This window comes from Cololabis saira, chromosome 4, assembly GCF_033807715.1.
Source record: "Cololabis saira isolate AMF1-May2022 chromosome 4, fColSai1.1, whole genome shotgun sequence".
Taxonomy (NCBI): domain Eukaryota; kingdom Metazoa; phylum Chordata; class Actinopteri; order Beloniformes; family Belonidae; genus Cololabis; species Cololabis saira.
Window position 1 is genome coordinate 47,383,243 of NC_084590.1, and position 22,937 is coordinate 47,406,179.

General features: G+C 43.4%; 4 protein-coding genes across 4 annotated transcripts in view; 2 read left to right on the plus strand and 2 right to left on the minus strand.

The window, feature by feature from the left end:
* LOC133442075 (GTPase IMAP family member 8-like) overlaps positions 1-1,217 on the minus strand; it is a 9,114-nt gene extending 7,897 nt beyond the window's left edge. Inside the window, exon 1 of the mRNA XM_061719987.1 lies at positions 1,178-1,217. Coding sequence (XP_061575971.1) covers position 1,178 — 1 coding nt within the window. The 5' untranslated portion in view covers positions 1,179-1,217. The remainder of the gene's footprint in view (positions 1-1,177) is intronic.
* LOC133442055 (zinc finger protein 664-like) overlaps positions 1-22,937 on the plus strand; it is a 214,491-nt gene that overhangs the window by 38,249 nt on the left and 153,305 nt on the right. The gene's annotated exons all lie outside the window — the stretch shown is intronic.
* Positions 7,183-14,988, plus strand: clrn1 (clarin 1). Its single transcript, XM_061720001.1, has 3 exons — positions 7,183-7,510; positions 8,658-8,837; positions 11,537-14,988. Exons 1-3 carry the CDS (start codon positions 7,258-7,260, stop codon positions 11,803-11,805), a joined length of 702 nt encoding a protein of 233 aa, XP_061575985.1. The 5' UTR covers positions 7,183-7,257; the 3' UTR covers positions 11,806-14,988.
* On the minus strand, positions 15,359-21,506 carry tsen34 (TSEN34 tRNA splicing endonuclease subunit). Its single transcript, XM_061719999.1, has 5 exons — positions 21,293-21,506; positions 18,450-18,752; positions 17,182-17,332; positions 16,225-16,488; positions 15,359-15,913 (listed from the first exon to the last, which is right to left on the minus strand). Exons 2-5 carry the CDS (start codon positions 18,741-18,743, stop codon positions 15,726-15,728), a joined length of 897 nt encoding a protein of 298 aa, XP_061575983.1. The 5' UTR covers positions 18,744-18,752; positions 21,293-21,506; the 3' UTR covers positions 15,359-15,725.

Genomic DNA, 22,937 nt, shown 5'->3' on the forward strand with positions numbered 1-22,937 from the left:
TAAATAGCAAAGTTAAAACCAGGATGCAGCTGAAATATTAAAGTTCACATCTCCACGCCACAAAACACCGGGAGAGATGCGACTGAGGCGCATGCGCACACGCGGGTTGAGCCGCAGGTGACTGCAGTCTGTGCAAAGGTGCAGGAAAAGGGTTGCTGGTGTAAAACCTACCAGGGCTGCAACACGGTTTAATAAACGTTTAGAAGTGTTTTAACCCGTTATTCACTCGTACATTAACGATCAGTTAAAACACAACCGACTCCGATACAAGATCAATCGTCACGATCTAAATGACTCACAGGTTCAGGGACGTAGAAGTGGGCGGGCTTAAAATCAGCTGTTTGCTGGTTGCACTTTCATGTGAAACTCACAGCTCTTGAAGTATTTTAGGAGTCTTATTTAAAGTTATATTAGAAGTGAACAGATTCATAGGAGATTTGTGCTCGTGGGTTTGTTTTACTAAACTTCTTACTCAAAAACCAAGTTAATCTTGTGATATAAAATCACAAGTTTAACAATCTTTTGAAATGTGAACGGTGTTTTTCTTCTTCTTTTTATTTTTATTATTATTATTATTATTATTATTATTATTATTATTATTATTATTATTATTATTATTATTATTATTATTATTGTTGTTGTTGTTGCATGAGTACAATTATGGTCTGTTGTCTGTCATTCCCACTGAGCCAGGATCAATTATTATTATTAATATTAAAACATAACATTAATTCGTTAAAAGAGTAAATAAAACAGCAGACACGCGCCTGGTGCTATTGTGTCCTTCGCCCTGATATATCAGCTGATCAGCCCTAATAGGTTTGGTTTATTCCAATAAAACAGAACCCTAACAAGTTCGGTTTATTCCAATAAAACAGAACCGAAACTAGGGCGCCATTCCATTATTATGAGCTACTCGGTCAAAATAAATATGATCCACAACTCATATCTTTGTATATTTCAGCAGTATTTGTCCGTTTTATTTCTTTAAGATTACTTTTGATCATTGTCGCCTGTTTTCATAAAAGTTTCATAAATGTTTCATAAATGTTTCATAGCTGTTCTTCTACGTTTACAAAACATGAAGTTTAAAACGTTTCAGTCAGTGTTTTTAAAGAAATCCCTGATAAAACCTTGAGTTTATTCTCCTTTCTATAGATAATAGTTAATTACTCACTTGTTCACCTGCGCGGCGCCACCGACCTCCGAGACTGAGAGGAATTTAGAAGTGAAGGCTCCGACCTGCGGCCGCCAGGGGGCGCTGCTGCCTATTTAACAAGAACAATGACAAACTCAGATGTAAACATAAATACATCAGATTGAGAGAACAATCAAACCTCCTATTACATTGAGATTGCATAAAGGGAAAGCAAGAAAATAAATAAATGTATATATAATAATATAATGTGCTGTCTGTGTCTGTCTGTACTGCAACTTTGTGGCCTTTTACTCCGAGACCAATTTCTCCCGTGGGAGACTAATAAAGAGAACCTTGAACTTTGTGCCTGAGAGGGTAAAGTAACTTTTTGATTCTACTTCTTGTCTCAAACTCTTTATTATGGGGCTCGTACCCACTAACTCTTTGCACTATTCTGCACATCTGTACATAATATAATTGCACTGAACTTTTTTACCAACTACCTCCTCGCACTACTGTAAATACTTGCACACTGGGAATCTGCAATCACCCATGTACATACTGTAACTCAAAATCTGTTGTAAATCATATAATCACATCTAATCTGTTTATAATCTGTTTATAATATATATTATCACTCATTCATGTCTGACCTGCACCTCATTTTATTGCTCAACGTCATTGTAAATGAGAGCTCGCCCTCAATGATTTTCGAGTTTAAATAAAGATATATATAACAACAGTATTTATTAATCTGCACTGTGTACATACACACTTATATATATGTGTATATATGTGTATATGCTGTACATTGTGTTTATTTCACTGCACAAGCACTTCCGGTTAGATGCTACCTGCATTCCGTTGCCCTGTACCTTAACATGTGCAATGGTAATAAAGTTGAATCTAATCTAATCTAATCTAATTATGACCAGACTACTCGTCATCTGACTTCTGACGTTAAATGAAACTGAAAATCATCAATGCTGATGGAAAACAGGAGCCATAAACCCTGTTTGGAACATTGCCAGAGTTTAATTCGCCCATTTTCTCTCTAATTCAACTTCATGTTTTAATAAATCCTGTTAAACTTCTAACTTTGATTCAGCAGATTGGAGTTCTCCTGATTTCTCTTTGATTCTGTGTGAGGTCTCACAGAATATTGGAAAAAGCTCCAGAAAATCAATACCAGTAGAGGCCAAATCAGGACCAGGAACGGGATCAGAGGCCGAATCAGGATCATGAAACACAGAAAATTCGAATGACAACAGCTGAAGAGAGCTACAAAACCACTTGGGAGATGTCCTGAGTTTAGAGATTTATTAAACAGATTCATTTATTTTATGTACATTCATTGAAAACAGATTCATTTATATGGATTTATTTACAAGGGGTTCTAGTGTTCAAGAAATGTACGTATTGATATGTAGATTCATACTAGTGTTGATGTGCGTGCTCTATAAGGTATATATAATAATAATAATAATAATAATAATAATACATTTTATTTCTAGTGCACTTTTCATTAAAAACAAATCTCAAAGTGCTACAAGTTAAAATATATCATACATACATACATACATACATACATACATAATTATATGTGGTCTTGACAGGTCTAAAACAGATCAATAAATAAAAATCAATTATGTTAATCAGTTCAATAATAATAATCGTCATTACAAACTTTTACACAAACAATAATGTTCCAGTGATACAGACGCTGTAATCGTCAGGATGAAACGTTAACCAACCGAGACAACAGGGATCGGAGGATGATGCTTCTCTCTCTTCATCTGTCAGTTCATGTATCTCTGGTTCCTTGTCGGGTCTCTCCATCTCTTCGTCTTTCACCCTTCCTTTTCTGCACGTTAAACTCTTCCTCTTGTTTTCTGGCCTCTTCCTCATACATCCTTTTCATGCCCTGCAGCTGATCTTTGTAGTTGTCCTTTACTTGTTTTCTCTCCTTCTCTTGTTCTTGTATCAGATAAACTTATTCTTTTTTCCGTTTTTCATATTTTTTTCTTTCTTCTTCGTACTCTTCCTGCAGCGTTCTCCTTCATTCTCTCTCCTCTTGTCGTCTCCGTTTGTTGTCTTGATGTCGTCTCTCCCACCACTTCTGCTTTCTGGACACTGGAATCAAACACAACCGTTGACAAAATTAGGCGTTGTTCCAGATGAGGATGGAGCTACACGCCAACACACGGACATGATGCATCTGTAAACATCTGCACCTGGTCAGTAGGGGGCGCTAGGGCACCGCCCCCATCAAAGGCTGGAGGGGGAAACTGCTCCGTTATCATTTATTGCAAAGTATTCTTCTATAGCTTGTTTTAGTTGTTGTTGAATCGTTGTATCTGTTAGCAATGAAACGTTTAATCTCCAGTATTTAAAATGTCTTTCAAAACCCAGATTCAATTGAAACCTTACTGGACCGTGATGTGACAGAGTTATAGGTTCTATAATACAATCCTCAATCTTGTGTAGGCTTTACTTTGAAATGCAAATCAGATCAATTCTGGAATATGATTCATGCACATTTGAAAAGAATGTAAAGTCTTTTGTCGTTGGATTCTTGGCTCTCCAGCCAGGTAATTTGTGAATTTTCAAATTCAAGACACAATTAAAATCCCCTGCTAGAATTACAGCCCCTCTAGCTTCCCTTGCAAATATGGATGCTATATCTCTAAAAAACTACAGGGTCACCTTTAGTCGGAGCATAAATATTCATGATGGTTAGCTCTACTCCTCCCAGGGTTCCCATACCCACTATGCACCTCCCCCCATCCTTTACTTCCCTCTGTATTACAAAGTTAGTGGATCGACTGATCAAAATTGCCACTCCTCTCCTTCCTGCTGTTTGGACAGGATGCATAAAACATCTTCTCAACCCATTCTCTCCTCAGTTTCTTGTGTTCAGCATCATTTAAGTGAGTTTTCTTGTAATAGTCCTATTGAGCAGTTATATATTTAGGATCTTCTTTCTTTTTATGGGATGATTAACACCTTTATTGTTTTAACTAACAACCCCTAATTCAGACATAAGATACTACAGGATTGTCTCAGAAAAATTAGAATATTGTGATTTTCTGTAATGCAATTACAAAAACAAAAATGTCATACAGTCTGGATTCATTACAAATCAACTGAAATATTGTAAGCCTTTTATTATTTCAATATTGCTGATCATGGCTTACAGCTTAAGAAAACTCAAATATCCTATCTCAAAAAATTAGAATATTCTTGGAATCTTAATCTTAAAGCCATAATCAGCAATATTAAAATAATAAAAGGCTTGCAATATTTCAGTTGATTTGTAATGAATCCAGAATGTATGCCATTTTTTTTTTTTTTTTTTTTTTTTTTTTTTTAAATTGCATTACAGAAAATAAAGAACTTCATCACGATATTCTAATTTTCTGAGACAGTCCTGTATATTGGTGCTTTTTATACTAGTACCTACTCAGCGCGACTCGACTCGCCTTGTCCTAGTTTGTTTCTAGACACCCAGAGGAGAAGTAGGTGCTGTGAGTCTGTGACGTATTTGATTGTGTGATCTAAATGAAGAAGACAACACTAAAACTGGCGCAGTTGAAAATCTCCCTGGACAGTGGAGTGAAAACTTTTCCAACGCTGATAGAAGCTGTACCGACACTGCGGGAGATGGGCATCGCTGTGCCGGTGAGCGACAGGGAGAAGATGGAGCGGGAGCTCGATCGCCAGGGAGACGTGGAAGCTGCAGGAGAGCAGGAGGAGAGGAAAAGGACACGCATCTCTGTCTCACTGTCTCATCACTGTTTGACCCGGTCTTTGTACGTTTTGACCGTATAGAAACGTAATTCTCGCCAGTTGTGTGAAATAAGACCTGGAAACAGGCATTGTGGCATAGAATTGTCAAACTGGTTTAATTCACCGTACGAATTGTTACTATTATTACTTTTGTAATACTGTATTTGACCCGGTCTTTGTACGTTTTGATCGTATAGAAATGTAATTGCCATTGTAAGAATTAGATGTGTACCTGCTGTACTCTACTGCACTTACTCTTTATCAACTTGTGCTTTTTATCATTTGACCTCTTTTCTTATCATTTTATTTGTTATTTACTGTTTAATTGTGTCTTGCTGCTTTTAATGATGATGTAAAGCACTCTGAATTACCTTGTGTTGAATTGTGCTATACAAATAAACTTGCCTTGCCTCTGTCAGATGCTGATCTGCGGTTCTTTTTGCGGAGGTGATGGAGGTGCACGCAGACCCGTCGCCAGACAATAACTTATTGTTCTCTATTTAATGGCTCTATTTAAATGTATAATATATAAAGTATAATGTATTGCTCCATGGTGTATATTGAGTATTATAATGTATGGAGAATATGAATATGTGTATGTGCATATGTGTATGTGTGTGTATGTATGTATGTATGTATGTATGTATACGGCTTAATTTCGGGTGGCAAATTATATTTTGTGTTGTAAATAACCGGGGCAGGGCTAAATACGTTTTTTAACTTCTCCCTGCTCCATTTCGAGCATGCAAAAAAAGGAAGAAAAAGAAAAAGAAAAAAAAAGCCAGTGAGGCATGTTTTTGTTTATGATTGTTATGATTTGTATTATACTGTATTTATCATGATTATTATCTAACTATTGTTCTTTGGTTTAAATATATATTTTTTAGCATGTTCGAAATAAAGTTTTTCATTCATTCATTCATTGTCCCCGTAGAGCAGCGGGTGCTGCTGTAGCCGCTCCACCGTTGCAAAGCATTCACAGCCGCTCACACTAGCTCTGTTGAGCCGCATTTTGTAATAACAGTGCATTTTGTAATAAACGTCCAAAATGTAATAACTTTGTCATTTCATTTTGTAATAAAGCTGCATTTTGTAATAAACTGCCACATTTTGTAATAAACTACCCCAACGCATTTTGTAATACATTTTGCCGCATTATGTAGCCTAATAAGTTATTACATTTTGAGAAGATTACAAAATGCACTTGCAACTTTTTTATTCTCTAGAAAATGTAATAACATGGTGCATTATGTAATAACAATTCTAAAGCATAGTTTATTTGTTTGTTATTGGCTTATATAATCCAAACTTCAAATAGGCAACTAAAGTTATATTTGGAGTATTATACATAGATTTTTGGGGCTACATAGCTCTAAGGGAAATTGCATAAAAAACAACAAAAGTCCCTCTTGTATAAATGAATTGTTAAACAACAATAATAGGTATCATTACATAATACACCATGTTATTACATTTCCTGGAAAATAAAAAAGTTGCAAGTGCATTTTATAATAATCGGCGGGAAGACAGAGTGGAGCTGGAAACGGACACAATGGAGAAGTTTTTGACAAAGCAGGCAGGAGGAAAAGCAGAGGAGTCCACAACAAGCTGTCCACGAGATCTGCAAGGGAAAGCAAGCACACACAAGTCACTGTTAAGAGTGTGGAATAGGAATGGAATAGTAATGTGATTATTTGCAACCTGCAGTAGCCTACAAATAGGAGTTCATGTCTATTAATATATGTTCATAAAATAAAATAAATAATACTCAGGGAAGAAGGCCTAGTTTCAATTACTAGTTAATATTGTTAGTATCATAATTATTGTTTGGTATTTGTATTGAAAAGTGCTATACAAGTTAAATTATTATTATTATTCTAATTATTTCACAGTGTCACCGAATCATTTTGGCAATACAAGCACTTTTGTTCATGTTCAATTAATAATACAATATACAATTATAGTTGTGGCTATTATTAGTAGAGTAATGTTTGTACAATCATATTTAATTCAACAAATCTAGGTGGGAACCGTTAGGTGGGGGGGGGGGGGGGGGGGGGGGGGGGGCTCGAAAATATTTCCAATTCCCCAAGGTCAGGGGGGTCATGTTCTGGTCTCAGAGTTCCCAGATGAACCTGAACATGGAGTCTGAACAATGTGAACAATGAGCCATCTGTCATCCGGGCCGTTTCCGGGACACTAATGACCCTCACGGGTAATTGGAGCCTCTGTTGCCATGGCGACGCGGGGCCGCCTGACCCGCCGCGGCTCCTCCCCGGTCCCGTCCCGGTTCCGACCCATTCCCGGTTCTTCCCCATCTCATCCTCATCATGCCGGACCGGCAAAAGCGGCTCCTTCTCTCCGTGTGCGGCGTGGCGGCCCTGGGCTGCGCGCTCACGGCGCTCGTGGCCGCGGCGCTGCCGCTGTGGGTCCGCGGGTCGGTCCTGTGCCGGACCGGAGCCGAGCTGGTGAACGCCACCGGGCCGGAGCTGCAGCAGTTCCTGGGGGAGCTGCAGTACGGCCTGTTCCACGGAACCAGGACCAAGCAGTGCGGCCTGGGGGGCCGGCGGGACCGGTTCAGAGGTGGGTGACGTCATAGGGGGGGGGGGGTTCAGAGGTGGGTGACGTCATAGGGGGGGGGAGTCAGAGGTGGGTGACGTCATAGGGGGGGGGTGTCACTACCTGATGTGAGTCGCTACCAAATTTGAGTCACACATGCGCAGTCGCGTCCAACAACAGAGAATGTTATGCTATATAAGGGTATTGATGCAAAAAATCTTTATATAATTTTTAGCAAAAAATATTTATATTATTTTTAGCAAGCATAGCTAAGCATGATAGCCAAATTACCTTTCAAGATGTAATTACTCATAGAACGAGTAATCTTCCATTTGTCAGCTTTTCCCAAACTGGGATGGAACTTTCCGGATTCCATGTAGGCATGGATATGATGGAAAACATTAAAGTCGCTCATTTTAATCAATAATCGGGTAATGACAACACTACTTCTCCACTGAAATGCACATGTTGGAGGCGACTGTGCATGCGTGACTCAAATCGGGTAGCGGACTCACATCAGGTAGTGACAGGGGGACCAGTTCAGAGGTGAGTGACGTCACTCACCGTCAAAATGTCGAGAAAAAACTCGAAATTTCGAAAAACAAGTCGAAATATCGAGAAAAGAGTTGAAAAAAGTCGAATGTTGAGCAAAGAGTCAAAATGTTGAGAAAAAAAAAGGCGAAATGTCAAGAAAAAAGTTGAAATGTCGAGATTAATGTTGAAGTACGATTTCGAGAAAAAAGCCAAACTGTCAGGAGATCTGGATCAAGACTTAAATCGGTTCTGGGTTTGAGTGAGTAGCATGGATCCTGATCAGACCTGGACCAGACCTGGACCAGACCTGGACCTGGATCCTGGACCAGACCTGGATCCTGATCAGACCTGGACCAGATCTGGACCAGACCTGGACCTGGATTCTGGACCAGACCTGGATCCTGATCAGACCTGGACCAGATCTGGACCAGACCTGGACCTGGATCCTGATCAGACCTGGACCAGGCCTGGACCTGGATCCTGATCAGACCTGGACCAGGCCTGGACCTGGATCCTGATCAGACCTGGACCAGACCTGGACCTGGATCCTGATCAGACCTGGACCAGACCTGGACCTGGATCCTGATCAGACCTGGACCAGACCTGGACCTAGTCCTGACAGACCTATCTGTGCCAGTCTTCCCAGACCTCCTCTCCACGGTTCCCGTCCCCCTCCACGTATCGGTGGTCTTCTTCTGCGCCGTGGCAGCGATCTTCTCCTGCGTGGCGGCCATCTTCTTCTTCTTCAACGCCTTCGGCCGACCGTACGAGACGCTGCAAGGCCCCCTGGGACTTTACCTGTGGACCTGCATCTGCGGTGAGTTCACACCTGGAACACACCTGTAATACACCTGCATCACACCTGCAACACACCTGTAATACACCTGCATCACACTTGGAACACACCTGTAATACACCTGCATCACACTTGGAACACACCTGCAACACACCTACAACACACCTGGAACACCCCTGCAACACACCTGTAACACCCCTACAGCTGGAACACACCACACCTGCAACACACCTGGAACACACCTAGAACAAACCTACTCCTGTAACACACCTACACCTGTAACACACCTGCTACATACCTGGAACACACCTGCACCTGCTACATACCTGGAACAAGCCTGAAACACACCTGCACCTGTAACACACCTAGAACACACCAGGAACACCCCTGCGACACACCTGCAACACACCTAGAACATACCTAGAACAAACCTACACCTGGAACACCTGCACCTGCTACATACCTGGAACACACCTGGAACACATCTGCAACACACCTAGAACACACCTGTAACACACCTGCAACACACCTAGAACACATCTGCAACACACCTGCAACACACCTGGAACACACCTGGAACACACCTGGAACACACCTGCACCTGCAACACACCTGGAACACAGCTGTAACACACTTGCAACACACCTGCACCTGCAACACACCTGTAACACACTTGCAACACACTTGCAACACACCTGGAACACACCACACCTGCTACATACCTGCAACACACCTAGAACACACCTGGAACACACCTAGAACAAACCTACACCTGCATCACACCTGGAACACACCTGTAATACACCTGCATCACACTTGTAACACACCTGTAACACACTTGGAACACACCTGCAACACACCTGGAACACCCCTACACCTGGAACACACCACCCCTGCAACACACCTGTAACACCCCTACACCTGGAACACACCACACCTGCAACACACCTGCTACATACCTGTAACACACCTGCTACATACCTGTAACACACCTACACCTGTAACACACCTGTAATACACCTGCTACATACCTGGAACACGCCTGCACCTGCTACATACCTGCACCTGGAACACACCTGTAACACCCCTACACCTGGAACACACCACACCTGCAACACACCTGCTACATACCTGTAACACACCTGCTACATACCTGTAACACACCTACACCTGTAACACACCTGTAATACACCTGCTACATACCTGGAACACATCTGCACCTGCTACATACCTGGAACACACCTGAAACACACCCGGAACACACCTGCACCTGTAACACACCTAGAACACACCTGCCCCTGTAAAACACCTAGAACACACCAGGAACACCCCTGCAACACACCTACACCTGGAACACACCACACCTGCAACACACCTAGAACAAACCTACACCTGGAACACACCTGGAACACACCTGCAACACACCTGCACCTAGAACACACCAGGAACACACCTAGAACACACCTGCAACAATCCGGCACCTGCAACACACCTGGAACACACCTGTAACACACTTGCAACACAACTACACCTGGAACACACATGGAACACACCACACCTGCTACATACCTGTAACACACCTAGAACACACCTAGAACAAACCTACACCTGCATCACACCTGCTACATACCTGGAACACACCTGCAACACACCCGTAACACACCTGCAACACACCTGCAACCTGCAACACACCTGTAACACACCTAGAACATTCCTGCACCACACCTGCACCACACCTACACCTAGAACATTCCTGCTACTTACCTGGAACACACCTGCACTTGCAACACACCTGCACCTGGAACAGATCTGCACCCGGAACACACCTGCACCTGTAACACACCTGTAACACACCGGGAACACACCTGTAACACACCTACACCTGAAACACACCCGTAACACACCTGCACCTGCAACACACCTACACCTAGAACATTCCTGCAACACACCTGGAACACACCTGCTACTTACCTGGAACACACCTGCACCTGCAACACACCTGTAATACACCTGCAACACACCTACACCTAGAACACACATGCACCTGCAACACACCTACACCTAGAACACACCTGCACCTGGAACACACCTGCAACACACCCGCTACACACCTGGAACACACCTGCACCCGGAACACACCTGCACCTGGAACACACCCGTAACACACCTGCACCTGAAACACACCCGTAACACACCTGCACCTGCAACACACCTGTAACACACCTGTACCTGCAACACACCTACACCTAGAACATTCCTGCAACACACCTGGAACACACCTGCTACCTACCTGGAACACACCTGCACCTGCAACACACCTGTAACACACCTGCAACACACCTACACCTGAAACATTCCTGCAACACACCTGCACCTGCAACACACCTGTAACACACCTGGCTGCTACACACCAGGAACACACCTGCACCTGGAACACACCTGCAACACACCCGCTACACACCTGCACCCGGAACACACCTGCACCTGGAACACACCGGGAACACACCTGTAACACACCTACACCTGAAACATTCCTGCAACACACCTGCACCTGCAACACACCTGTAACACACCTGTAACACACCTAGAACACACCTGGCTGCTACACACCAGGAACACACCTGCACCTGGAACACACCTGCAACACACCCGCTACACACCTGGAACACACCTGCGGCCTGGTTCTGGTTCTAATCCCTGTTCTGGTTCTGGTCCTGCAGGTGGGTCCAGTTTCCTGGTTCTGGTTCTGTTCTGCTGCGAGCTGAAGCTCCACCGTTTGTCGGAGCGAATCTCCAACTTCGGCGAGGAGAACTTGGTGTTCCAGACGTTCTCCGAGGATCTGGACCGCAGCTTCTGGCTCTTCCTGCTCGTCTTCCTGCTGCAGGGCCTCAACGCGGCGCTGACCCGGCTGGCCACCGGGGCCCGGCTCCCCTTCCAGAACCAGAACAAGACGGAGCTGGACGGGGGGGCCAACGACCTCATGTACTGAGGAGATCCGGACCCGGACCCGGTCCAGGACTGATGGACCGGTCCAACCAGCCACCCACTGGTGTCCTGGTTCAGTTCTGACCCACTTCAACCGGACCGTCAGAACCGGACCGTCAGAATCGGGTCACAGCGTCGATGTTCCGGGTCCAAACATCCGGAGAAGGTTGAAGGACGTTTCCAGAACCGAGCTGAAGATACCGTCCAGCCGGAGAGTTGGACCTCCTGGGGGTCAAGTTAACTAGTTCTGTTAGACTTAGGGAGGCCCCGACACCATTTTTTTCACACTGAGTACGAGTACAAGTATTTTAATTTGTGTACTCGCCTATACCGAGTACCGATCCGACACTTCTACCACAAAAATAACTAGGCTAAAAATGCAATGAAAAATGTAATGAATTGGAAGACAGGTTTTATTTGCAACTGAAATTCAATTTTAAACAAAACTCAGCCGGCGGGGCTTTCCTACGGTGGCTGACAAGGGCCAAACGCACTGCAACGGCCTAATGCGTCTCAATTAAGGAAAACGGCTTCAAGTACGGAAGCGAATGAAATTCACAAACTCAAAACGAGGTACAAAAAGAGGAACGTGGTGCAAATTAAAAAACGTGCTGCAAAAAACAAAGACAAATGCAGCATCATCAAACACGCTGCAAATAGAGAAATGATGCAAAGCACAAAACGATATAAAACAAGAAATCATCTTCAAAAGAAAAACGCTTCATAACCGGTTACCAAACCTGCAGGGGGCGCTCTCAGCGTAACAGCTCAATGGACAGACACACGGGATGTAGAGAGAGACCGAACAGCTGACTGTAACGTTAAAATATAATAAAGAAACGTCTCGTAATGTACAGCGTTGTACAGTGATATAAACCACATTATATCACATTACCGTTCCCGCTGTATGCTTAAACCATGGATGTAAACACTGTGGTTCAGTCAGCTGTTCGTCGTTTTTCTTTTGAAGATGGTTTCTTGTTTTATATCGTTTTGTGCTTTGCATCGTTTCTCTATTTGCAGCGTGTTTGATGATGCTGCATTTGTCTTTGTTTTTTGCAGCACGTTTTTTCATTTGCACCACGTTCCTCTTTTTGTACCTCGTTTTGAGTTTGTGAATTTGAATAGTTTCTGTACTTGAAGCCGTTTTCCTTAACTGAGACGCATTTGGCCCTTGTCGGCCACCGTACTTTCCTCCACGCTTTAGTCTCATCGCAGGTACATCAACTGAGCATGTGCGGTGCTTCACCTGAAGCCGTCCGTGTGAAACAACATAAACAATCAAATAGAATTTGAAAAACAGGCTAAATGAAATGATGTTACACACTCTTGTACAGTAGGTGGCGGTATGCACCTTAAAGTTGGTTGCGATCCGCCAATAAAACAGAGAAGAAGAACATAAACAATCCCATTGCTACATTCCGGTTAGCCGCTAGGCGGCTAAGCTTAGCCAGAGACTTTCAATAAACGAGACAGCCCACTACGGTTCGGTTTCCAGTATCTGTGTCACGTGACTGCCACGCCCCTTTAGGAGACCGGAAGTAGGTCCTGAGTCTATTGTGTCCTATGGGAAAAGTGAACGTGAGCACAGATTATTACCAATTCCTTCGCCCCATAGTAACCTAAGTAAATATGGGATCCATTTTTCAAAAGCCACAAACCTTCTGAACATTCTGACACCAAAATGGCAATTTTCAGACCGACAGATTAGGAGAAAATTAACTTTGTTTGAGACCTGTCTCTGTCTGAGCAACACACTCTCGCGAGATTTGGCTCTCATCGTTTTCCCATCGGATAAAATGAAGTTTAAAACAAAAAAAAAACAAAAAATGTTTTATTATTTAAGTCTTTTTGGAAGAAAGTTGTACTGTATCTAGTGTTGTATGTTCCAAAATGATGTGGGGAGAGGGGCAGCCACGCCCACTTAGGAGACCGGAAGTGGATACCATTTCATACCATTGGCAGTAACGGTAATGCGCTATCTTCTGTATAGAGGATCTTTGGCCTAGCGTGGTGGTGGGAGGAGAGTGGTGCCCGTGGGTGAGACAGCGACAACCAATGCAAGTGGGACGTCAGCAGTGTGGACACACCTCAAAACAACGGATGCAGACCGCGAGCTGTCGGCGCGCCGAGAGCCCGCAGTCGCAGCGGCGGCTCGGCGGCTGCTCCGCCGCCAGACTGCACACTCACTCACCCACATCTCCCCCTAGCGGCGCTAACCAGTAACTACAACAACAATGAAGTATCGGTGCGTGGTATCGGAGAAGTTTTGCGAGTACGAGTACATGAGAGCAGTATACCAGTATCGGTGTCGGGGGCATCCCTAGTTAAACTAGTTCAGGGTAACTAGCTCAACTTGTAGAACAGGTTCACTTAGTTAAAGTTAACTAGTTATGTTAAACTAGTTCAGATTAACCTGTTATTTTGAATTAGTTCAGGTTAACCCGTTCTGTTACACTAGTTCAGGTTAACTAGTTCAGATTAACCACTTCTGTTAAACTAGTTCAGGTTAACTAGTTCTGCTAAACTTGTTTTCAAGGTTCAGTAACTTAAAGTTAACTAGTTCTGTTAAATTATTTCAGGTTAACTAGTTCTGTTAAACTATTTAAAGTTTAATCTTAGTTCACCAGTTCTGGTGAACTAAGATTAGTCTAGTTAAAGTCAACAAGTTGTATTAAAATGGTTACAGCTTAAAAGTAGTTAAAATGAACTAGTTCAATTAAATTGGTTAAAGTTTACTAGTTCTTTTGGATTAGTTAGTTTTTGTAGCGCTATTAAATGAGTAAGTTAGCTAGTTCTATTAAATTAGTTATCTAGCTTAAGTAAATTAGTTAAAGTGTATCTTAGTTAACTATTAAATGAGTTAACTAGTTTTTTTAATGAGTTAAACTTAACTAGCTCTGTTAAGCGTGTAATGTTAATGTAGTTAGTTAACCTACATTGTTCAGTAACCACTTAAAATATCTGTTGAATTTACTTCTACTTTAAATTTTGCTGAAATGACAAACTTTGAGGTCACATGACTGAGATGAAACACTGATGTTTACTGAGTCAGGCGTCAGTTAAAGTTAGTTAAAGTTAGTGAAAGTCAGTTAAAGTTAGTTAACATGAATATCATTCTTCGTCACGTCAACCGAAGACAAACTGTCCTGATTTGTTTCTGGTGAAAATTAAATTGTAAATCAGCCATTAGACTTTTGTTATTATTTAATTTATATTTGTGTGAAATGGAATGACGTCTTTGAAGAATCTGATGGTACCTTCTGCTGTTCTGGTCCCGGTGGGTCTCAGTACCGGACAAAAAACAACCCCAGAACGTTTTAACTGCAATTATTATTATTTAGGTTTTAAAAACACTCGACCTAAGACCCCAACTTTACAGTTCTCCAGAATGTTAAAGGATTTCTTTACTTTTTTCTTGTTTATATGCTTTATTTATAAGTTAATATGAAGACGTTCATACGTGAGTTTAAAAGAACGACGTAAATAAACCATCGCCCCCCTTAAAGCAGCTAGCGCGCTAGCCTCTGAGCTAGCATGACTCGGCACTTTAAATAAAAACAAGACACCAGAGACTTTTGGATTATTTTCATTTTCATAAAGACACAAACGGTGACAGAACTGGAATGGGAGGTGAGGTTGAGGAGAGGGAAACAGATGTGACGGATCCAGATGTTTCTGCTGCAGACTCGCCGCTACGCTAGCCGACGGTCGCCAGCGACCGCCAGCTAGCGATGTTCGCCAGCGAGGTACCAAACAGTGTCTGAAGGGGATCTGGACCCGGGTCTGGACCAGCAGGTCCAGAACTGATCCGGACCGAAGCTCTACATCCGTCACGCCTGCAGAGCCGACGACCAGCTGGTATCGCTGGTACTCCAGGGTCCCGGAGCGGCCCAAAGAGCCGGGTTCCGGTTCTGGTTCCGCTCACACCATCCCGCTCCACTGCAGGGACGTGTATTGGACGGTTCCGTCCGGCGCCGGCGAACACAGCAGGACCGTCTTCTTGACGTTGGAGCCGAGCCGGGCCTCGGCCAGCAGGTCCAGCAGGGGGACCGGCTGGTCCGGGTCCAGAACCAGCGCGATGAAGTGGGCGTGGAACCGCAGCGGGTCGCCTGAGGACGGACATGCGGTCAGCAGCTCCACCTTTAACTTTAACTCCACCTTTAACTTCACCTTCAACTTTAACTTCACCTTTAACCCGCCTTTAACTCCACCTTTAACTCCATCTTTAACCCGCCTTTAACTTCGCCTTTAACTTCGCCTTTAACCCGCTTTTAACTTCACCTTTAACTTCACCTTTAACCCGCCCCTTAACTTCACCTTTAACCCGCCCTTAACTTCGCTTTAACCTGCCTTTAACTCTACCTTTAACCCCGCCCGCTGCTCCCGCCCCTCCCTTGCCCCGCCCCCTCTGATGACTCACCTGGGTAAACCAGGAAGTCCCCGCCGAACTTCCCTGCCGAGGTGAGGAAGAAGCCCCGCCCCCGCAGGTCCCGGAACACCTGGTACCTGGATCCCGGGGCGTCCCGGCCTCTGATTGGCCGCTCGGCCCGCAGGAAGAGGCGGGTCTCGGGGCAGCAGCTAAGCCCCGCCCTCGCCGTGCTCAGCTGGACCGCCAGCGCTGACGGGGGGAACTGGAAGTCCCGGTCCAGGGCCTCCAGACGGGCCTCCAGACGGGCCTCCGGGTCTGCAGGGAGAACCAGAACCAGGACCGTTAGAACCTAGCGGTGTAACAATATATCATGCCACGAAATTTCACGATACAAAAACGTCACGATACGTGTCGTGGAGGTGACAAACTGTAGCGCGATATTGGGTCATTAATATTAATATATTGTGTTTACTAGTCAACTAGTCATAAAAGTCAACATTTCAACTTTATTCACGAAATTTTTACTTTTTTCTCAACATTTCGACTTTTTTCTCGAAGTTGTACTTCAACATTAATCTCGACATTTCGCCTTTTTTCTCGACATTTCTACATTTCTGGAAAAGAAAAAAATCAAGTCATACATGAGAGAAACTTTTCAGTTTGTGGCAAAATATTTGTACTTGTATGAAACTGAAGATGCATAATGCAAACCTGACATTTACTTTTAGTTCAGTTTGTGGAAAATGGTTGGCCGGGCTTGCTCTTTAAAACTTAAACAGTTATAAAATATTACAAACTGTAACAATAGGGCAAACGTACAGCATTGTTTTGTATTTTGTGTCTTTCAAATAAAAAACAATTTTTTCCAGTCATATGTTCCTCATTCAAGGTTGTTAAAAAAATACTACTTTAATATCGTATCGTATCGTTATCGTGACCTCAATATCGTGTATCGTACCGTATCGTGAGATTAGTGTATCGTAACACCCTTAGTGGTAACGCTCTCACCCGTCTCCACGGTAACGCTCTCTCCTGTCTCCCGTGACGTCAGAGCCCGGGTCAGCGCCAGCCTCCGGTCCTCCAGAGCCAGGACCCTCTGCTCCTCGTAGCTCCGCCTTTGCTCCTCCTGGTACCGCTGGCCCGGCTCCGCCCCCCCGCCCTGGAGACCACACCCTTCAGGTTAGACCACGCCCATGTCAGGTTAGACCACACCCCGTCAGGCTAGACCACGCCCCGTCAGGTTAGACCACACCCCCGTCAGGTTACCATGGAAACACTGTAACCATGGCAGCTCTGTAACCATGGAAACACTAACTATGGAAACACTGTTACCATGGCATCTCTGTAACCATGGCATCTCTGTAACCATGGCAGCTCTGTAACCATGGAACCACTGTAACCATGGCAGCTCTGTAACCATGGAAACACTGTAACCATGGCAACACTGTAACCATGGCATCTCTGTAACCATGGCAACACTGTAACCATGGCATCTCTGTAACCATGGCAACACTGTAACCATGGCAACACTGTAACCATGGCAACACTGTAACCATGGCAGCTCTGTAACCATGGAACCACTGTAACCATGGCAGCTCTGTAACCATGGCAGCACTGTAACCATGGCAGCACTGTAACCATGGCAACACTGTAACCATGGCAACACTGTAACCATGGCAACACTGTAACCATGGCATCTCTGTAACCATGGCAACACTGTAACCATGGCAGCTCTGTAACCATGGAACCACTGTAACCATGGCAGCTCTGTAACCATGGCAGCACTGTAACCATGGCAACACTGTAACCATGGCAGCTCTGTAACCATGGAACCATTGTAACCATGGCAGCTCTGTAACCATGGCAGCACTGTAACCATGGCAGCACTGTAACCATGGCAACACTGTAACCATGGCAACACTAACCATGGCAACACTGTAACCATGGCAACACTGTAACCATGGCATCTCTGTAACCATGGCAACACTGTAACCATGGCAGCTCTGTAACCATGGAACCACTGTAACCATGGCAGCTCTGTAACCATGGAACCACTGTAACCATGGCAGCTCTGTAACCATGGCAGCACTGTAACCATGGCAGCACTGTAACCATGGCAACACTGTAACCATGGCAACACTGTAACCATGGCATCTCTGTAACCATGGAAACACTGTAACCATGGCAGCTCTGTAACCATGGCAGCACTGTAACCATGGAAACACTAACATCACGTCAGAGCAGCTGGTCAGGTGATCCTCAGCTGGTGACCTCACCTGGCGGTGTGGGGGAGGAGCCGGGGCTGCAGGCCCCGCCCCCTCCCTCAGCAGCTCCTCCTCCTCCGGCAGCAGCAGCAGAGGGCGGCCCAGACGGAGGTTTTGGCGGGGGCTTCTGGGTAACGAGCCCAGCAGGGCCCCCACCAGGCCCCGGGACCGGACCGCCTTCAGGTCCGGGACCCGCCACAGCAGGGGGGCGGAGCCACACCGGCTGACGGCCACCGCCGGGGGCGGGGCCTCAGTCTGTTGCTCCGCTTCCTGTCGATGCTCCTCCCCGCGGGGCGGGGCCTCCATCACCAGAACCTGCCGTTGAAACAGAGTTAGACAATGCACTTTAATAATTTTTGTTTTCAAAAATTGTATTTGGGGATTTTATTTATCATTTATTCCTTTTGTTGAATATTTGCGAATTTTATCTCAATTAGCTTTTTTCATCACATAATTGATGCAGCGCGAAAGGCGAAAAAAGGCTTGTGCGCTGATGACAATGATGGATTTGCGTCTAACTTTCAGTCAGGTGCCTATGAACTGTCAATTATCCATCAAACTCCAAAATGATCATGTTAACATTAAATCAGATAGATTTGTCTGGACTTTTCTCTTGCGGGACGGGAGAAGACACTAAATCAATGCATATTATTGTGCGCCGTGCGGGCATGAATTCATGAGTTTTGCGGGAGGGGTGGGAGTGTAACACACGTTGCGGGCGGTAATGGTCAGAAATTCAGCGGGAGCAGGATGAAGAAAACAGCCCCACTATAGCAGGGCTCTAGTACGGAGCCCCTCTGGTGACATTTGAAAAAAATAAAATAATGTGTGGCCACGCATTAATAACTCGTGGCCACGCATTAACTCGTGGCCACGAGTTATTTATGCGTGGCCACGCATTGATTATCTCGTGACCACGCATTATGTATCATGACATGACAATGCTCTTGCTCTTTAATATAAATAGACTATAATTACCGTTATTAATGATGATGAATAACCATCCCACCAAGGAAGTTGCATCCACGAAGTCCAGACAGTAGGTTATAATGCCATCCACGAGTAAAATAATGCGTGGGCACGAGATACATAATGCGTGGCCACGCGTTGATTATCTCGTGGCCCCGTGTTATTAATGCGTGGCCACGTGTTATTAATGCGTGGCCATGCATTATTTTATTTTTTTCAAATGTCACCAGAGGGGCTCCGTACTCTAGTACCCATCTTTCTTGTGTTTATTATCATTTGCCACATAATTAATGCAACCTCATACTAAATTTAAAAAAAAATTACTAATTATCCGATTAGTCGACTAATCGTTTCAATAGTCGGTGACTAGTCGACTATTAAAATAGTCGTTAGTTGCAGCCCTAGCCCCTGAAGGGGGCCCCGAGGGACGGCTGACAACAAAATAACGGATCTACTTTAGACGCTGCAACCACAATGCATCAGAAATGCCCCGCACAGGGCCCTTTCCAAGTTGTCAATGGCTAGTGGATAATAGGGGGCCCGACAGACGGCTGATATCGCTCCATATCAGCGACACAACTTGAAACCCCCATAGACACTGCATGGACAGTCAAGAATCTCCCTATTGGGGCCCCCTTAATAGCCAGCAGCATCGACATGCGGCAATAGTGATTCACAATTTGAAAAAAATGAACTGAACGAACAGTACATGAAAAAAAAAAAAAAAACAAGAAGAGGAGGAAAATAATAAAAGGGACAGTGGTAAGAGGGAATGTGTAAGCTATGTGTGTTACATTATAAAAAAGTAGTGCTGCAAGCCAGCCTGCCACTATATCCCAAACTCCCAGTCAGAGGTGTCAAGTAACGAAGTACAAATACTTTGTTACCTTACTTAAGTAGAAATTTTGGTTATCTATACTTCACTGGAGTAATTATTTTTCAGGCGACTTTTTTCTTTTACTCCTTACATTTTCACGCAATTATCTGTACTTTTTACTCCTTACATTTTAAAAACAGCCTCGTTACTTTATTTCATTTCGGCCTTCAAAAAAAACTATCCAGTTAAATTGCTCCATCCGGATAGAGTGAATTTGGATGTGGTTGTTTCAGATGTTCTTGTCCAGTTTTGTTCTTACATCCCTCAGATTCCTGCAACTAAACTTGGATGTACATTCCAATAAAGGTTAGGATAAATGATAACATGCCTCTGAAGTTTGACTTTTTGCACCATTACAATACTTATAGGCAACTAGTCATCATATCTCCTGCTCTCTGAAACACATGTTAATGCTCAATAGTACACATACCGGTATATGGTTCTTTAATATATTTACATTATACTAAGATGCATTCATTTTCAATGGCTTTTGTCCTCAGTGGCTTTTTTCCCCCTTACATTACTTTTACACTTTAAGTAGTTTTGAAACCAGTACTTTTATACTTTTACTTGAGTAAAAAACTTGAGTTGATACTTCAACAGGAGTATTTTTAAACTCTAGTATCTATACTTCTACCTGAGTAATGAATGTGAATACTTTTGACACCTCTGCTCCCAGTCATCCATCAAGCAAGTTTACTGCACATTAAAGTCTGTGTAAAGTGAATTCAGCCATTTTCTTCTAAACACATTCATAGCCACATAATACTTGTATGTTAGTAGGTATGTAAAGTTTGCATGAAGAAAGTTATGCTATTTATTATGTATCTTAATTGTTTAATAAAAGATTGTGTTACTAATCTGTGTTCCTGGACTTCATTCATCATGATTCTGGGGGGCCCCATGGTCTCTCTTGCCTAGGGCCCCGGGAAGTCTAGAAACACCCCTGCACATCTGTGTATTCTTAATAGACCCAACCGGCTCCGAACCAGCAGGTCCAGCTGTTTACCTGGAGCGTGACGTCACTCCTCCGAACCGGTAGCAGCTGCGACCAGAACCACGTGGACAGAGCCGGTACCGGGACCACGTGGACAGAGCCGGTACCGGGATCACGTGGACAGAGCCGGTACCGGGACCACGTGGACAGAGCCGGTACCGGTTCTCGAACTCCTCGCAGCGCGTCCACAACGCTCCCTCCACGCCTGCGTCTGTCTCACTGCTGATTTTGGGACCGCGCAGAAACCGGAAGAAGGAACAGCCAATAGCAGCGCCCGCAGACCGGGAGTGACAGCGGGCTCAGCCAATCACGAGCCTCGCTGGGTCAGGGGTTCTGCTGCCCGGAGTGCGGTCTGACAGGGAAGACGGTTCCGACTGGATTTATTGTTTATTATTATCATTATTATCATTATTATTATTATTATTATTATTATTATTATTATTATTATTATTATTATTATTATTATTATTATTATTATTATTATTATTATTATTATTATTATTATTATTATTATAAATTATTTATTTTTTCCGATCTGTTTAATCTTCCTTCGGGGAGAAAATCACATCATTTAAGCAGCATAAAGATCACAGGAAATACAAAACAGCTAGTGGAATCAGAGGTGTCCAGTCTATCATAGTCTAGTCCAGTCTAGTCTAGTCTCATATTATAGTGTGGTCTAGTCTAGTTTGTTATAGTCAAGTCTATCATAGTATTCTAGTAGTCTATCATAGTTTTATAGTCTATTATAGTCTAGTCTAGTCTAGTCTATTCTAGTCTAGTGACTAGACTATAATAGACTGGACTAGACTAGACTATGATAGACTAGACTCTAGTCTATCATAGTCTAGTCTAGTCCAGTCTTTTATAGTCTAGTCCAGTCTATTAAAATCTAGTCTAGTCTAGTCCCGTCTATCATAGTCTAGTCTATCATAGTCTAGTCTATCATAGTCTAGTCTAGTCCAGTCTATCATAGTCTAGTCTATCATAGTCTAGTCTAGTCCAGTCTATTATAGTCTAGTCTATCATAGTCTAGTCCAGTCTATTATAATCTAGTCTAGTCTAGTCCAGTCTATTATAGTCTAGTCTACATTATTATAGTCCAGTCTATCATAGTCTTCTAGTCAATTCTAGTCTATTCTAGTCTATTCTAGTCTCATATTCTAGTCAAGTCTAGTCCAGTCTATTATAGTCTCATATTCTATTCTATTCAGTCTATTCTAGTCCATCATAGTTTCATATTGTAGTCTAGTCTATTATAGTCTCATATTCTAGTCTAGTCTAGTCTAGTTTATTATAGTCGAGTCTATCATAGTCTTCTAGTCTATCATAGTTTTATAGTCTATTATAGTCTCGTATTGTAGTCTAGTCTAGTCCAGTCTATTATAGTCTCATATTCTATTCTATTCAGACTATTCTAGTCCATCATAGTTTCATATTCTAGTCTAGTCCAGTCTATCATAGTTTTCTAGTCTAGTCTAGTCTATCATAGTCTAGTCTAGTCTATCATAGTCTTACATTCTAGTCTAGTCTAGTCTATTATAGTCTCATATTCTAGTCTATTCTAGTCCATCATAGTCTCATATTCTAGTCTAGTCTATTATAGTCTCATATTCTAGTCTATCATAGTCTAGTCTATTATAGTCTCATATTCTAG

What these genes read in the sequence shown, in the direction of transcription:
- clrn1 (XM_061720001.1), top strand. Translation starts at nt 7,258, where the DNA reads ATGCCGGACCGGCAAAAGCGGCTCCTTCTCTCCGTGTGCGGCGTGGCG. An exon ending in CCGGCGGGACCGGTTCAGAG is followed by an intron (nt 7,511 to 8,657) that starts GTGGGTGACGTC and finishes TATCTGTGCCAG; the next exon opens with TCTTCCCAGACCTCCTCTCC. An exon ending in CCTGTGGACCTGCATCTGCG is followed by an intron (nt 8,838 to 11,536) that starts GTGAGTTCACAC and finishes CTGGTCCTGCAG; the next exon opens with GTGGGTCCAGTTTCCTGGTT.
- tsen34 (XM_061719999.1), bottom strand. Translation starts at nt 18,743, where the DNA reads ATGGAGGCCCCGCCCCGCGGGGAGGAGCATCGACAGGAAGCGGAGCAA. An exon ending in GAGCGTTACCGTGGAGACGG is followed by an intron (nt 16,489 to 17,181) that starts GTGAGAGCGTTA and finishes TTCTCCCTGCAG; the next exon opens with ACCCGGAGGCCCGTCTGGAG. An exon ending in GGACTTCCTGGTTTACCCAG is followed by an intron (nt 15,914 to 16,224) that starts GTGAGTCATCAG and finishes GTCCGTCCTCAG; the next exon opens with GCGACCCGCTGCGGTTCCAC.